Consider the following 17,862-nt stretch of genomic DNA (forward strand, 5'->3'; position numbering starts at 1 on the left):
ACAGCTACAGAGACTGTGTAATTTATTGTCTAAGCCAGGATATTTTCAAGAGTGAAGAGGGAATTACTCATGATTACATTAGAACAACAGGCCCTAATCCAAACAGTCCCTGTGACCCTAGAGATAACGTCATCCTAAATACAGCCCACAGGTCATTATTACCTGGCCACTGCCTACTTCCCAACCTCTTCTTTAGGTATTATTCTCTCTTTATTACTATGTTCCACTACAATGGGTTTCTTTTAGTTGGTGAAAACATTCAGCATTGCCAATATAAGGGCATGGCATGGGCTATTCCATATGCCTAAAATACTGTTTCCCCATTCTTTGCCTGGGCCTTTTCATTTTACCCATGGCTTCCTTCCCCTCTAGACCTCCAGCCATGAAGACAAGAATCAAGCATGTCTTGTTACCCATCCCTGGCCCAAAGTGGGCACACAGGAAATACTTATTGAGTTAGTGAAAATGGCAGTTGATGTACAGAGGGATCTGATTCTTAAATATTCCTTTCCCAATATCTCCGAGCCATCCAGCCATGCTGAATAATAATCTGTGTATCTGCACAGAAAGGCATCATTCACCCTAGAATTAGTTTTTGAAATGTCAAAGTTGATGGGATGAGCACTGGGTGTTATGCTATATGTTGGCAAATAGAACTCCAATAAAAAAATATACTAAATAAATAAATAAATAAATAAACAAAATATGAATAATAATGAAATTAAAAATAAATAAATAAAATATAATTATTATTTGAGAAACTATATGAATTCACTGAGAATGATCATAGATTTAGAAACTGTATATAGACATTTTCAAAGCTTTTGAGATTATTACTTTTTATATTTGAAAAACTATAATACTATAGTAGAGGAGATCATCGATGCTATGTTATTTTGAACAGTTACAGTTCAAAATATATAGTATACTATAAAACTATAGTAGAGTAGATCATTGATGCTATGTTATTTTGAACAGTTACAGTTATGAATGGCCTACATTAAAAATTTAACAAGAATTTGCAAATAAAAATAAAATGTCAAAGTTGTGGCTAAAAGGGAACCACCATTAATTGCAGGGAATACTCACTCACGTGACATTTCTGATGATACTGTAAGTCAATGCACAGTCTAGCAGCTAGCATTTACTGAGCACTGAATATGTGTTAGCGTCATGCTCAGGAATCCACATGCATTATTTCATTCAATCCTCACAAGTCATTCTAAGTGTTGGGTATCATCTCACTTTATAAATCAGGCAACAGTGACCTTGAAAGAGTAATTTATCCAAAGCCCTACATGGGTAGTAGCAGAATCAAACCTGAATACAGATTTATTTGTTTGTTTTTACACCAGAGAAAAAGGAAGTTTGTTCGCAGCCTGCTAGGGGGGGCTACATATGAAAAAGAATGGCTAAAATTTAAGAATTAGCATCGCTCAATGGGTTAGCAGAACCAATAAAACCTGTATTGTACAAAAGCAGGGACAAATTTAAATTTCCTTCAGAAAGGTCCAACATTTGAGAAAGGGGAGAGGAATATTTTAAGTGTGGATCAATGTAGCTTATTTTACTTTGACATACTATAAAAAATAGTAAAAAAAATTAGTAAAAAATATTACTTTACATTAAAAAGTAGAAACTCATATTCATGGTGTAGACACAAATGTTAAACAAAATAGACAATCCAGGGATAGGTAATTGACTAAGTTGTAGGCAGACATAGAAATTGATATTCAATGCCCCCCAGTGAGTATTAGTACAGCACACTGGTTCTCAGATTGATTGACACCAAAATTAGTATTCTGCAATTTGTAATTAGATATAGGAAGCCAGAGCACTTTGGAGGCATTTGATGGGTTTTCATGCAGGCAGCTTAATTGGCAATGAGATTTACGTGTTGATGTGAGTGCAGCAGATTGGAGGTTGAAAGGTAACATACTCCTACTCATTTTCTTTCTAAAGAACAGACTGCTTTGTGTATATGAAAATAGGATTACATGCAGATAGGAATACCTATCATTTCATACACATATATAACTAGATATAAACATTTTAGTAAAATTTTCATTTTAAGAGTTAAATTGTTGCAAGAGTCCAATGCAATATTGGCCAAAATAGATCGTAATCAAACTTCCTTTTATTCATTTACTTTGGTGCTATTAATGCTCATATGTAATGACAATTATGTGGCATTTGCAAATAGGTATATCCTTATTGCCCACAGCTATTAAATGTCCTTATTAACAAGAGTTAATATACATATCCCATAAGGAATCTTAATAAATCTTAATTTTGTTTTGCTGTTCAAAACCATTTCCACCATAAGTTAGTCTTTGGCTGAAAAGTACAGGTCACAGTGAATGCTTCAGGCTCTATAATAGTGCTATAATCAAAAACATGAATATCACTTATAAATATACTTAAATTCATTTCAGTCCTATGATAGATTGTAAAAGTAAAAATGGCTAAAAATTCTTGGCAACTTCTCTCCTATCAGGAGGTAGAATGTATTGAAATTGTAGCTGGTTGTGTGACCTGTTTTGTCCACAGGGACATCAGCAAACATGACTTAACCAAAAGTTTCAAATGTGTTTGCATGTTTGCGCTTGCTCCATCTTTTGGTGCTTTTGGAAGCCAGTCATCATGCAAAGAAGCCCAGGCTAATGTGCTAGCTGCTAAATACACATGGGGCAGGCACCCATTAACTGGCCAGATGCTGGACCAGTGAGGGAGGAATTCTAGGACCAATCTACATCTAGTTGATCTGCCAGCTGAATCCAGGAATGAAAGCAGAAGAACCACTGAGCTGAGCCCAGCTCAAATAGTCAAACAAAAAACCAACTGCAATAATCATTGTTTTGTACCATGATTTTTTTTTAATGCAGCAAAAGCTAACTGATACAAACTTCTACCCAGATATGTGGTTCCAATATATGTCAACATGTACATTCAAATACTCAACATTTACCTAAAGACAATAGAAACTAATAGTCTGTACTGCATATGTTATCTTAGTAATGAAAATGAAAGGTTTTAGGATAAATACACATCATAAATTATGTAATAGCAAGCTCTACTTGCTTGATTAAATAGAAAAATGAACAAGCTAGATTTCCGATTAATACAAAGATCCTATGCCTTTTGGTTCAAAGGAATCTTGTGTTTCCAAGAACTTTACACTGAAGTTTAAGGTGTAAGAATCAGATGTATGACTCCAACTGTGAATTCAACAGGACAGAGTCTTATCATCAACATTCAACTCATTTTAAAAGAAATTTTCAAAAAATTTTTATTTTTAAATTTTTTTGATTTTCAATTTTTTTCTTTTTTGCAAAAGCTAATTTTTAAAACTGGTTTTCAGGGAAGCACTTCATATGTTAATTGTTTTTAATCTGATTATTTGTTATACATTATTAGACAGATTTTAGTGTTCCTTTGAATCTATGTGAGTGTCAAAGAATTTCCCGTACTTCTTTGGTAAAGCATACCTGCTGAGATTCATGTGGCCTATGTCAAAATTATCAAGATACTGATGCCAGTCAACTAATAGTCCCCTTGGACCTTGCCACTACTAACATGGTACCCCATTCCAACAAAATCAACATTCTCTCTTCTTCTCCAGTTCTTCTCAAAACACAGCTCCTTTGAGTAGGCTTATTAATCTATTTGACATCAGGCTGCATACAATGAAAAGCACTCTGATATTAAAAAGTTCTTAGCTGTCACTATATGAGGCTTACCTTTTGCTGGGAAAAGCTTTACACTACAGGAAAGGTAGCCAAACTAATGACATGTCCCTACTCCTACCAGCTCCTTAAACATAGGAGAGTTGAAAAACAAACAAAATCCTGCCAAGATGATTCATTTTCACTCCTCAAATGTTTACTTAACCTTGTCATGTAAAGAGTGGCAATATTTGCCAATAAAGAAAACCAAAGTTGATTAAAGCAGCATGCAAAGTTGCTTGACATACATTAAGAAAGCACTTCTTTGATATGTCCCAGTAAAATATATTCTAAGCATGCACGCATGCGTGGACACACACACACACATACACACACATACACACTCTTTTATGGAACAAAGCCCTTTTTTTTGTTCCTAACAATGGCTTAAAGAAGAGACCAACCACAGGCTTCTGCTTACATTTAACTTTTGAGCATTTGAGATCTCAAGTGGCCACAAGTTATCTTTCAGAAGCATAAACGAAGTAACAGCTGTGCTGAATGCAATTAATTCCTGTAACATGTGAACTGCTATATAATGTACTACATTTCTGTTAGACCCAACTTTTCTAGCAGTCTGCAAATGAAGGCCCAGAATTCTAAGTGATATGTATCTGGTCCTTGGGGGAGGGAGAGGAAGAAAGGGGGTGGAGAGGTATTTTCAGGGGCAGACAAGGTATAGTAGGGTGGGTGGGAACCATAGTTTCCTGTTCTTAAATTCTTCAAGAGATTTTTGAGCTAAAAGACTCCTGTGAGTTTTATGTCAGAGTAATCAATTCTGAAAACATATTTCACATGAGACAGCCACATGTGAAACACTTTTACAAATCCTCCACCAGTGCACTTCCTTTCTCCACAGATGTGCTGTCAAGTAAAAGATGCTGCAGCAAGAATCATTTTTGTGTTATTTTTACGTACTAAACTGGACTTAACTCATGCCTCTCATTACATCTTTGCTTCTTAGGGAATGTCACAGAATCCCTCTCTTAGGGAAATGTTCTACTAACCCCAGTAAATTTAATTTTTGGCCATGGCCATGAATAGAGAAGAGAATTTAATAGCCACCCAAGACCATTTACCAATTTTAATGCTTCTAACTTGGACTGTCACCCAGTAAGGAAAGAAGTTTTCCATGCACTTGGTGGTTTCTCCCCAGAATGACCCAGGGGCAGGAAGGGTCTCAGAGTGGGCATCTCTCTGCCAATCCCTCCTTTCAAATAGTAGACACTGCAGTTCAAACGTTAACAGGACACAACCTTCCAGGGGTGGCCGACCCTCACCTATGAGTGTTGTCCAAGTGGCAGGGACACCGCTTGTCACATTTGATGCCATAGAGCCCTTCGGGACACAGGCGTGCCTCACAGTGCTCACCAGCAAAGCCTGCTTCACAGAGGCATGAGCCACTCACGTGATAACACTTCCCTCCATTAACACACTGGCAGGTCTCAGCACAGCGAACTCCATATGTGCCAACGGGACACTCGTCCTGGCAGCTACCAAGCAGGAAGTGAGAGCAGAAGATAGATTAGTTAATGCCATGTACAAATAAACAGTATACATACCAGAAAGATACCAAGAGATACCAGAAAAAGGAGAAGAGTAATTGCCCAAATGAGGAAACTAAAATATATGCTTCTCCTGTTTCAAAAAGAAAAACTTCATAGCAAATTTCAAACAATGTTAATTGTTTGGCTTTCATGGTGACATTAATCTCAGCCATGTGTCTGCTCTCTTCAGCGCTGAATGGCAATAATTGTTCCTCATTTAGAAAGTGATGTATTTAATAAACAAAGTTCTCTCTAGATCTGGGGAAGTCAGAGCTATTGCAATCAGGTTTCCTTGATTCCACCTGGAGAACTCTTGCCACGTGAAGTTTCTTTCCTAACACAAAATTTCTGTTAAGTGGGGTACTGTCCTCTGTTTAGAAGAAAGGCTGACAAATGGCAAAGAAAAAAAATGTCAGGTCTCAAAAATTCACTTTATCTTTTAAAAAATGACATTAGAGTCTGGTCCCAGAGGAAGGACAGGCTCTGGATAAGTCAGATCAGGTGGGCAGCTGAGTGGCTGGAAGGAATCATGAGAGAGGAGAGAAAATTATCATCACTCCATAGAATGCATGACAAGTTGTCGGGCCAGCCAAGTTTCTTTTTGACCCGGCAAGGTGACTTCCAGAGTGTCCTGCAACAGAAGGTGCACTTCCTGCCAAGGGAGAGAGAGATGGGGTCTTGTCTAGCCAAGCGGCTGCCATAAGTACAATACACTTTGTGGTTGGGAACCAGCAGACACTTCCCATGTGGCTCTCAAGGCACGCCAGACCCATGGTCAGAAATGTAGGTCAGCACTGCATTTTTTCAGATCAGTATAATGCAAGCAGCAAGTGCATAATAATGAATCCTAGGGTACCTAAAGGAAGTAGCAAAAGTGCTGAAAAGCAAACATTTTCGACAAGGCTTTGCATATTTTTAATAATAGGGTGTGATTAGTAATAATACCAAGTTTGAATGGGATTCTATTTAAATATAGATGATAAATCTTGAGATCCCTTTGACACTTCTCTGGTTAACCCTGACTCTAGCATATATTTAATGTAATAGAGACAAGGAAAGGGACCTCTTGTAAACTTGGTCTCACCTGACACTTAAGATATCTTGCGGTGTGTTTGTTAATAGGCAAAATCTTCAAATCAATTGCTCAACAAACCATTTGCAAAGTCCTGTAGTAACTACCCATCATTTAGCATAAAATCAGATGTGTGCTTTAAAATTACACAGGAGTATACCTATTTTTAGACCAGAGTATTTTAAAAAGGTACTCTATTTTTAACTTGTAAGAAGCTTTAATAAGCCAAGTCACTTAGTTTATTCCGTAAAGATGTCAACTTTAGAGAAAGAAATGCTGAGGTACAATAATTTGGCCACACCACGGCTCTGCTAAGGGCTGCTAACAACTTTTCAGCCTGTCTGTCCAGATTTTCTTGTGATTCAGTACCAAAAAGGAAAAGATAAACAAGGTAAAATAACATTGCTTTCTTTCTCTTTCTTTTTTTAAAGGTTTGATTTATTTTTTGAGAGTGGGGGGGGGGCTCACATGACCAGGAGGATGGGCAAAGGGGGCCGGAGAAGCAGGCTCCCCGCTGAGTAGGGAGCCCTAACATGGGGCCAGGAACCCGGGATCCTGACCTGAGCCAAAGGCAGACTCTTAACCTACTGAGCCATCCAGATGCCTGCTTTCTCTCTCTTATATGGATTTGAAAACAAATCCAACTGTTAAGCTTCGGGGCACATGATTTTAACCTAGTAAAAAAGGTTAGCTCTAAAAGTAGGTGAACTGAGTATAGATCAGAAGTCTGGAAAAATGTCTGCTGCCAAATAACAGGGAAGCAGTGTGTATATTTTATCCTATCTTGGCAGAGACTTCCTTTTCTTTGGGAAAACAAAATCCATAATAGCTGGTCCTGACCCATATTTACCTTTTGAACCTATAATAAAACATACTACTAGTTTGTATTATAAATGGCAAAAACCCATTTGAATTTCCCTCACTAAAGTAGCCACTACATAAAGCTTGGTTCATATTCTCCTTTCTTTTTCATCAAAGTTGCACATGTATGAAAATCCTGTTAATAATAGTTATGTCTACTTCCATCACCAAACCAAGGCAATAGGATATCTTTCTAGAAGTAAACATTTTCCATCTTGAAAATAAAAGCAATCATGAAGTAGCTTATACCTTTCAGGTTAGTGGTGTTAAAAGTCTTTGTCAGACTTATCTCCTCCCCTTTTGGCCCCTTTATCCAAAAAGGGCATCATTTCTCAACAAATTTTAAGCCCTTATTGTTTTTGTGACCACAGGCAGAACAACAACAACAAAAAGCTCTCCTAGGAATTAGTAAAAGAGGTAACAGATTTTCCTACGAGAGAGGGCAGAAAGGCTGATAAAGATAGAGCCATAAAAATCGGTCATAGTATAAATATGGAAATTTGGAATGTATACATTTTTTTAATTTTTGTTTTTGAGTAATGCTCTGGAATTGAAAAAAAATGGATAAGCTTTAAGTAGAGATAATAAAATATGACACCAATTCCCAAACCAGTGAGGGTCACAGGTTTGTTTTAATGCCATTTCGATTTTTATGTTGCATATTGTTACAAACAGATGGAAAAGGAAGTGACTTAGCATGTAAGGGGGTGGCAGCTCCTTTCTCTCTGCCCCATTTTGAGCATGTCCCTCCCTAGAGTGCCTGGAATAATTGGGCCAAACCATGATTTAGTGTGAAAGAATCACATTCCTCATTAAACCTGGGATCAATGGATCAGCTGCCTGCCTTTCAAGCATCTGGAACTGCTGCTCTGGGGGAAATATAAAAAGAGTTGGAAAATAGTTTTTCCATAATCCCCAATACAGGAAAGCTACCCCAATTAGAGACCAATGCTACATCCCCCCAATTCCTGTCCATCATTTCTGACTTTACCTCCTTTGGCCCACATTCCTTCTTCGCTTGCAGGTTATATGGAACACAGGCATGTCCAGAGTCCTGCCTTCACACCTTGGGAGGGATGATGACAGAGCCATAGCTCTCTCTAACCAGCAAACTCTTAGAGAGCACCAGTTCTGTGCATGGACCCCAAAGGCCTAAGCAATTCCATGGCACGCCATTAGCATTGAGAACACTCCTTTAACCCCTTTAGAAGAATTTCTATGAGGATCTGGAAACCATCTTCTCTTTCCTCTTGCTTGGTGGTGCCATATTACATTTCCTCTCCACAGTGTTCTCTCAACCTTTCCACAAACCCCAAGGACTATTATTTGGACGTCTCATGAGCTGCTCTGCCTGCCTACAAGGTGTCTGTTTTGTTTGTTCTGTTTTCACTTTGGCTGGAAGGGCCATGCCCACATCCTGGGAATGCTTTGCTGGCAGCTGCCTGTGGTGGTAGGTACCTGCTCCTCCAGCATCAGTGCTCTGGTCTAACCTCAGTGATCAAGTTACACTGACTTCTCCAAACACGGAAATGCCAAGACCCCAGGCCCTCAACGCTGCTTTCACCACATCTCCTGCCACAAAGTGCCCCATGGCCACTCATGTTTTCCTATCTTAGAGACGTGTGTGTGTGTGTGTGTGTGTGTGTGTGTGTGTGTGTGTCTAGAACCCAGATGGGGATGTTATAATTGAAAACACAAATCATGTTGTCAGTGCACTAGCAAAACAATAGTTATCAGAAGAGCAATTCAAGAAGAAATTCCCTCTTCACTTTTCTAGTCTTTTTTTTGGTTCTTTGACTTCCTTGCTTTAATCTAAAATTCACCTGGAAATTAGCAGCCACTCCCCAACCCTGCATTCCAAATAAGGGTTTGGAGTATAAGCTTGCCTTGTATATTTGTTGTTTCTTTGTTGCCTCAAATTTGAGATTTAAGCTATGACAGGATAAGAAAAATAATTATTCAGCTGGCCCTCAGATAACACTGGTTTGGACTGTAAAAGGCTTACATGGAGATTTTTTTTTGACACACAGTACTATGAATATATTTTCTCTTCCTTATAATTTCTTAAATTTTTTTCTCTAGCTCACTTTATTGTAAGAATACAGTACATAATACATATAACATACAAAATATGTGTTAACTGACTGTTTATGTTATCAATAAGGCTTCCTAAACAGTAGGCTATTAGTAGTTAAGTTTTGGAGGATTCAAAAGTTATATTTGATTTTTGACTGCATGGTGGGGGGGGGGGTCAGTGTCCCAAATGCGTGAGTTTTTCAAGAGTCAACTGTATTTAATTTTTTAGTGCCCTAAAATATCTGACAAAGCTATTATTTGGGATTCTGTGTGGTTCCATGCCTTTCTCTTCCTGACCCATTTTTTCAATAATAAAGTATTAATGTCATGTTATCCAGAACCCAGCTAACAACATCTATCCAAAACACAATTTTAGCTAGGACATAAGTCACAAAAACTTTCTAAGAAGCCCAATTACATATTACAAAAATCACACTGAAGGGTGTCATTAATGCGTAATGTCAAAAAATTAAAGTTAAAATCCCTAGTTCTATTAACAAAAGATGAAAAGCCTTTTAATGAAGTTCAACAGATACGACTAACAAAGTTCTTAATAAAAACAGGGATTAAGGGGCACCTGGGTAGCTCAGTGGTTGAGCATCTGCCTTTGGCTCAGGTTGTCTGTTTCTCCCTCTGCCTGTGTCTCTGCTTCTCTGTGTGTGTCTCTCATGAATAAATAAATAAAATCTTAAAAAAAAAAACAGGGATTAAAAAAACACTCAAACACAAGAAAGTTTACTAAAAACCAGTAACGTGAAACTACAATGGAGCCATTTTCAATAAAATCAGAAACAAGACAGGAATTTTCGCTTTGACCTCTATTTGTCAACTCTGATTTAGAGGTTTAAATTAATGCAATTATGTCAAAAAAATGAAGCAATTATTATAAACACTGAAAAGTATATACAAATATGTTTTGTAGATGATGAAATAACTATAGTTTTTGCTAAAAATAATATTAGAATTAACTAAAAGTTTTGATAGACAAGCTAAATAAAAAACACTCATAATTTTTCTTTATCCTGAAATAGCCAATTAGAAATAGAAATGAGATTTTCAACAAATTACTTATAAATTTAACAAGAAAGTACAAATTCTAAGTTGGGAGGTGGCAGGGGAGGGGGGAACCAGGCTATATGGTTATATGGTATCTTATTAAAAGTCAAAAAATTAGATCAGAGTTTTGGAAAGAAAAAAAATGAGGGAAAAAGGTTGAGGAAATTTTTAGGTCACAGATATCACTAAAAAACAATGATAAATAAATAAATAAATAATTTATTCAGTTCCCAGACATCACTCAAATTGATACTTGCTAGTATTAATACAGCTCAGGGAAATCACTCAACTATAAGAAGAACTAATGTGTGTAAGCTTCCTCACAGTTCTAATTGCTTTAATGTACTTACTGAATCCTGATAACAACCCAAAAGGACAGTAAAATTATTATTTGACTATTAATTATTATTAATGATAAGGATGTTTCTAAGGACACAGCTTCCAAAAATCTTACCTTACCTCTCCAGTCTTTTTTCTCTAATTTTACACACATACCCAATAAGCTTGGTTATCTGGTCTTTCAGGATTTAAGAGATGAAAGAGCAAATTACAAGGTGTCTGGGGTAACCCTTTACTAGCTAATGCAAAAAATGACAGCAGACAGAAGAGCCACATGAGCAGAGCCACGCATTCACTCTTTTTCACATGGAACTGGAGAGTCCTAGAAATCTCATTGGATCTTCCGCAGTCACCACTGCACAAGAAAATGACTGATATTCTTAATAGAATACTGTATCATAAGAAGGTAACGTTACGCCCAACATACTTGCTAAAGATAACCAGGTACACATCCAATTTTGAAATAAATCTATCAAAAAGTGTTTAAGATATAGAAAGTTTTGGTCTTTGAAGTGGCTGTCCAACCACTCGCCTATTTAGCTGGAGAGCTGATATTTTATTAATTTATTTTTTAATGCTTTATCCTCAATTCACCATCGTTGTCTATGGCTCACTTTCTACACACAGAGTTGGGAAAAAAATCTGTCAAATGCACTAATACTTTATAGATGCCTCTGGAATATTACAGAATAGTCACAGACATGTGGTAGCAAAGGTGTTCCCTGGGCTCTGCAAGCTTTCCTTTCACACCATTACGAACAGTCAGAGAAAGACAAGACTCTCCCTTACCGTTCCCCTGTGTATCCTGGACTGCAATGACATTGGCCTGTGGCAGCATCACACGTCCCTCCATTATGGCACTGACATTCTTGTGAACAGTTCTTTCCAAAGTGACCCTCGGGGCAAGGCTGACCACAGACTGTGCCCTGCATTCAAAGAGACTTAGAAAATTACATGGGCCTCCAGCCAGGGAAGGACCAAAGGGGGAGGGAAAGAAGAGACGAAACAGAAAGAGAGGAAGGCATAGGGGAACAGGGCTGCAAGGAAATTAGATGAAGGGGATTTTAGAACACATACACTCTGTTCATCATTGTAAAAATGTTCGACATTTTAAATGGTCTTCTTTACTCGGTCAGCCTATAGCTCAAGATACATTCAAAGATGGCAGAGTGATATTAAGAAACACCCATATTCAAAAACTGAAGTTTAAGATCGTTACATGAAATTATGATGGTAACCAAAGGATTTTATAAATCCTCCTAAGTGTTCTTCCCTGTGTGTATATGTCCAATAAGTCAACAATACTTATTGAGCACCCATTACATAAACCACAACATCTGGTGCAAATGGAATATCCAAATGTTTTACCATATGTTCTAAAGCAAATACATATTTTCATTGGTTTTATTTCTTATAAGGTAAAATGGAGCATAAGATGGAAATTTTGTATAACCAAATTAACGGTAACATCACCTAAGATAATAGCTCTATAAGAATGAACCTAGACATTTTATTTCAGAAGAGAAACACTTTTATTTCCAGTAGGTTGAACAAAATTTGCTGGGCCAAGATCAATATTGAGGCTTATTTCCTGGGAAGAAAAATCAAGAGAGTAACTTGGACATGTCTCCTTACCCTAGAGGCTGTCCATCTTGTCAGCCACTGTCATTATATTTATTCCAATTCTATGTTAATAAGACTAAGTACCAATAAGTCAATGAAATACTCTATGATTTTCTACTTCACTTGGCTATATAACTTGGGCTTGTAGCTTATCATCTGTTTATTGGAGTTATTGTTAGAACAAACAACATATCCCAAATAACAGGGATTTAAACTGTTTTGTTTTTTTTTTTTAACTGTTGCAAGCTGTTGCTTTGTCCTCTTTCTCTCTAAAAAAAGGCAGACTATGGGCATTCTGAAATTGGAGGCTAGTGAACACCAGATGGTTTTGTAAATGTTTATTCTGGATAGCGTAAGAAAATACATTTCCTCTAACTCCTGGCTACCCACAAAGGCAGTTGGTGCGCTAATTAAGTCTCCTCTGGTGGTTTCTAGCTATCTACAAACAAGGAAAGTTCTTCCACAGACTCTTGGAACTGAAAAAGCCTTTGAGAGATGATTCAAATCAATGCCTCACTGAGAATCATCTATGCGTCAGGCATAGAGCTAAGCTCTGAGAATCAAAGATAAGGTCACAACCTTTAATTAGTTCACAACACGGTAGGGGGAGGGGGTAGATGTAAAAATAGCTCTAATCCCTCCATTCTAGCACAACACATCAACAGGCCTGAAAAAATAGCATGCCAAGGGTCAACCTGTGGTAAGCAGGAGTTCTGGTGAAAATTTTCATTCTCTCAGGGACTGACTCTACTCATATTTGGTAGTGGTCCCACAACAGCTTCAGAGATGCTGTTGAAATATTGTTTGTGAATAAAGATTAATGAGAGCAATAGCTTTAAGTGAGACATTATTCTTATGAATTGAAATACATATGTGTGTATGTGGTAAAGGAATATAAATTCATCTTCGAAAAGCACCTGGAATGACAGCACAAATAAAATGTTGGAGAAAGAAGTGTAAGTTAGATGCTCAGCTATGCAGATAGAGAAATAACCTGAAGCAATCAGTAAGAAATGACTATCAAGGTAAGGAGCCCAGAGTATAGAGTAAGTGATGGAGGAAATGCTCCACCGGGCTGATGGATCCATCCACCCAGTTACTGGGATTCATAGTCCAAACCTGTGATTGCCAGTATCCCACATCACAATCACCCCAATCAAGAAGAAGAAAGCTTCAGTTTCAAGATGAGGCAACTCTACGATGTCTATACAATATTCCTAGCAGAGTATAATGCCTATAGCTCTTCATCCAAACAACATGGAGTTCTCTGGACCCTGGAAACTCTGCTGCCCCAACAAAGTCCTTCCCTTGCCAAGGACAAAACAATGGTCAACATTGGCAAAAGGTTGCATGTAAGAAATAAAGAAAAGAAGGACTCAAACACAATTTAGTATCTCTACCTTGAGCAACTACGAAAGAAATTTTAGTTTTTTCCTAAGAAACTAAGTTTTAACTAAGATTTTTAAAAATCTGAAAAGGAGTAGCCTTAAGAAAGGCTTGGGTGTATGACAACTTTGCTTCTATTAACTCTGACTTTGATGGGTCTGCTTGAGCCATCTCAGTACTACTCAATAGCTCCCTTTGTGTACCCCATCATCAGGCACTCAGTGAAAGGCCCCCTCACTCTGACTCCATTGTTTTATGGAGTTTCTCCAGGCTCTGCCTCTAGAACCAGACCTCGTGTCATCTGCTTACCTTTCCAACTTTCATCTTGGGTCTAATATCTCTTTTCCACCTGTCTCTGTGACCCTCATATCTTGAGCTCTCCCTTACTTCCTATGATTCTCACTGGGAGATAGTTTCCAGTTTTCTTTTGCTTCAGGACTACAAGGGCATTAGCAGATCCATTCATCCCAGGCCTGGTTCCTAAGGCTCCAGCTTGGGTGTAGCCCAGTCAGATGGTGGCTTCACATCTAAAGGTCATCTAGGTTGGGGTGTCTAATAGGATAGTGACAAACACATGTCTGGACCCAGGTGAGGGAAGGTCAAGATTTAGAAAAATCACATGATGAGTGTTAAAGCTATGGATCTAGGTGAGATTTCCAGAGAAGATTTATAGTGAGAAAAGAGAAGGATAAGACTGAAACCTAGGAAATATTGGAATAGAGTGGTATGGAGAAGAAGGGGTAGGAAAAGAGATCTTCAGTAAGAGAGAGGAAGGGGGGTCAGCAGAGACATGGAGAGAAAGATTATAAAAGAGGGAGATGGATGAGCAACAGGGTCATATGCTTTGGTGAAGCCAAGCAGAATGAGAACAAAAGGGTCATCACTGAATATGGTAATTAAGAAGTTGGTTATGACCCTACAAACACAGCTTTGCTACAGCTCCTAGAGAAGTAAATTGCTCTCTTAAATTTCGTTTGTTAACGAAGGAAACAGACATTGGCCCTTTACTCCTGTGCCTTTAAGCAGATGTATGCACAAACCAATACAGGTTAAGGATCAGTATCATTCCCTGGTTTCGGAGAAATGCGGTTAGCAAGCCAGTGTTGACATTGAGTGTGTTGCATAACACCTCACCTGTGAGGTGCTACATGGAGAAAGTGTAACATGGTCAAAGTTTGGGAAAAGGGGTGAGTTACAGCTTCCTCTTAGATTGTTGTACTGAAACTTTGAGAAGCTCTGCAATACTTGGTAAATGTAGTTCACCTCAGTGTGTCTCTGGATGGGCATGACGGTATAATTTTTTCACATAACACTTACCCCGTTGAAAATAATGTTCTCAAAGAACAATAGTGATGCACAGAACTTAATTATAAAAACAGTTATATATTATTCTATTGTGCTTTGCTTTATTGTGCTTCACAGATACATTGTGTTTTTTTGTTTTTTAAACAAATTGAAGGACTGTGACAATCCTGCATTAAGCGTGTCCTTTGGTGTCATTTTTCTAACAACATGTATTCCTTTTGTGTACCTGAGCCATGGTAATTCTGGCTCAGAATTTTCAAATATTTTTTAAAAATTTAATTATTATTATGTTTGTCGCAGTGATCTCTGATCAGTGGTCTCTGATGTTTCTAATGTAACTGTTTTGGTATCTACACTGGTTTTTTAGACATAATGCCATTGTACTCTTCATAGAATACAGTACCTTAGTAGTAAACAGCTTTTAGTGTACTAGTTAACCTAAAATTCATTTGGCTCACTTTATTGTGATATTCACTTTATTGCAGAGGTCTGGAGCCAAACCCAAAGTATCTCCCAGGCAACCTATGTTTAGATACTTTCAGGGCTTAACATTGTCTGTCACCTGTGAGATGAGGTTTTCCCTCTTTTTTGTCCCGAGGGAAAGTTCAGGACAGATGGCCACTATGTTTTACATGAGGACCTTTAGTGCACTTCAAGATTGAATCACCTTCTGCCTGAAAATGGACTTAAGGACTCCAGCTTTGAAAATAGTCAGCTATTTCCAGTTGTGCAATTTTTGACCATCAATGTAACTTTTCTTTGTACTAGAGTCTTCCATGTGCATTTTCACTTGAGTATCCTGGAACAGATGGCTCTGGGAGGGGAGGAAGGGAGCTTACCAGCCAGCCCGAAGGGCAAGAGCATTCTCCGGTGACGTGATGACATATTCCTCCATTTTGGCAGGGACATCTCTGCTCGCACTGCGGACCGTGCTTGCCAGGGGGACAAAGGTCCTCACAGCTGAGGAATTGATGTGCGACAAAGGATACTGTTATTTACCCAAACTCGCAACCCTCAGGTTCACAGACACAACAGTGCCCAGGGCCCTAAAACAGGCAAGCTTTCTCTGCTCGATATTCTTCATTTGGTTAACATCAAAGCATTAATCATATTAGCTGGAAAACTCTTTGAGCCCTTGCCTAGACTTTTCCCTTCTTTGGGGGTATTTTCTAGTGAAATGATTTGAATTTGGAGAGAATGTATCCTATCTGAGAGTGCCAATGATGACTCTTCCCAGCCAAACACTCCTTGGGGACAGGGTCTCCCCATGTAACTATTAGAAAGCTCCTGTGTTGCATCCGAGGTCTGCTTTTGTTTGTGGGATTGTTCAATTCTCAGAAGAGATGGAAAGGTCTGCATATCCCCTCCTTTGTGCAGAGATTCTTCATAATTAGTTTCCAGCATTTTCTTCTTGAAGCTGATCATTTTCCATGCCCTTAGCCCCCATCCTTTTCCTATGAATGAAGTCTCTTCTCTAAGCCTTTAATTGTCTTGTTTGCTCTCCTATAAAACTGCTCCAAGTTTTCCAAAGCTCTACTCAATTGTGTCCTTAATAAAAGCCCATAAAAGCAATATTAACAATTAAGTAGTTTGAGATGATCATTCATTCTTCTGGAAATCAGGGCTTTCTAGGCTAATGCAGTTTTTTTCTTTAGTTCTACTTTATAGCTGTTAATACTGTTGGCAGGAAGTATTTACCTAATCAGCTGCATTTTTTCAAGTTTTAGTTCTGTGATTTACAAGTGTAATTTTCTCAGTAAGGGAATGAGATTTTTCTCTTTCCTACTTCTCTTTTTTTTTTTTTTTTTTTTTTTTTGGCAAATTCTGCCTCTTTTTCTGTTTGCTAATACAAGCCAACGGAAGAAATGTCCTTCACACAAAATAAAGTAGTGGAGGTTAAGAAGTTGCTTCAATAGTATCCAGAAAGAATTAAACTATTTCTGTGCACATATCCTACACAAATGTGATACATTTCATTGATGGTCACAAAGCAACATATGTAGCTACAGGCATTAAGTAACCTAGTTAACCTTTCATCATGGACTATTTCTAACACCTTCCCCTTTTTCTCTTTTCTATGGCACTGAACCCACCCAACTTTAACCAGTTAATTAGCTGCCACACAGAGCAGAAGAACATGGCCTGTTAACAGCAATGTAACATAAACGCAACTGTGGGGGAATCCAAGCAGAACCTCAAATCTGCCTCTAATGACTCCCAAATATTACCACTCAATGCAGCATCCTGGTCCTCTCTATCTCTGCCCTGCCAAAAGGAGAGCATGAAACCTGGCCCTTAGACTCTGGTTAGAGTCTGATGTTCAAGGGTCAAACAGCAGGAGCATCTCATGGCTGTCACTACTGATCATCCCCTCTGTGCCAGAGCCCCACCCTCTCAGAGACTTCAGGCAGCAAGGAAACAAAAGCCTAGGAATCTGACAGTGGCAGCAGCATGAATGGAGAAGGTGAGCGGACTTTGCCATGCTGCTAAGCAGCATGTCACTTACAAGGCTCCAGTGTACCCTGGTGGGCAGCGGCATTCCCCTGTGACGTGGTCGCAGGTGGCTCCATTCTGACACTGGCATCTCTGGTGACAGTCATTACCGTAGGTGCCCTGCTCACAGCGGTCCTCACAACGCCAGCCCCGGAAACCTGCAGCGCAGTGGCAAGCCCCCGTGATGGGGTTGCACAGGGCCCCATTCTTGCACTGGCACCGGCTGCTGCAGTGGGGCCCCCAGTGATCACCATCACAGGCTGCAGGGGGAGAAACAATGGAGGGCATCAGAGTGTGGATGCAGGCAATAGCAAGCTCTTCAGAACCAACTTGCCTTTGCCCTTGACAAGAATGGCTTGGTGTGCCAGGGTGGCTCAGT

The 17,862-nt window shown here is 38.7% G+C and overlaps 1 protein-coding gene across 1 annotated transcript in view; it reads right to left on the reverse strand.

Moving 5' to 3' along the window:
* MEGF10 (multiple EGF like domains 10) overlaps positions 1 to 17,862 on the reverse strand; it is a 339,552-nt gene that overhangs the window by 45,418 nt on the left and 276,272 nt on the right. Inside the window, exons 11-14 of the mRNA XM_055302009.1 lie at positions 17,497 to 17,743; positions 15,830 to 15,950; positions 11,466 to 11,602; positions 5,006 to 5,218 (exon numbers count right to left, since the gene is read on the reverse strand). Coding sequence (XP_055157984.1) covers positions 5,006 to 5,218; positions 11,466 to 11,602; positions 15,830 to 15,950; positions 17,497 to 17,743 — 718 coding nt within the window. The remainder of the gene's footprint in view (positions 1 to 5,005; positions 5,219 to 11,465; positions 11,603 to 15,829; positions 15,951 to 17,496; positions 17,744 to 17,862) is intronic.

Source organism: Nyctereutes procyonoides, unplaced genomic scaffold (assembly GCF_905146905.1).
Source record: "Nyctereutes procyonoides isolate TBG_1078 unplaced genomic scaffold, NYPRO_anot_genome, whole genome shotgun sequence".
NCBI lineage: Eukaryota > Metazoa > Chordata > Mammalia > Carnivora > Canidae > Nyctereutes > Nyctereutes procyonoides.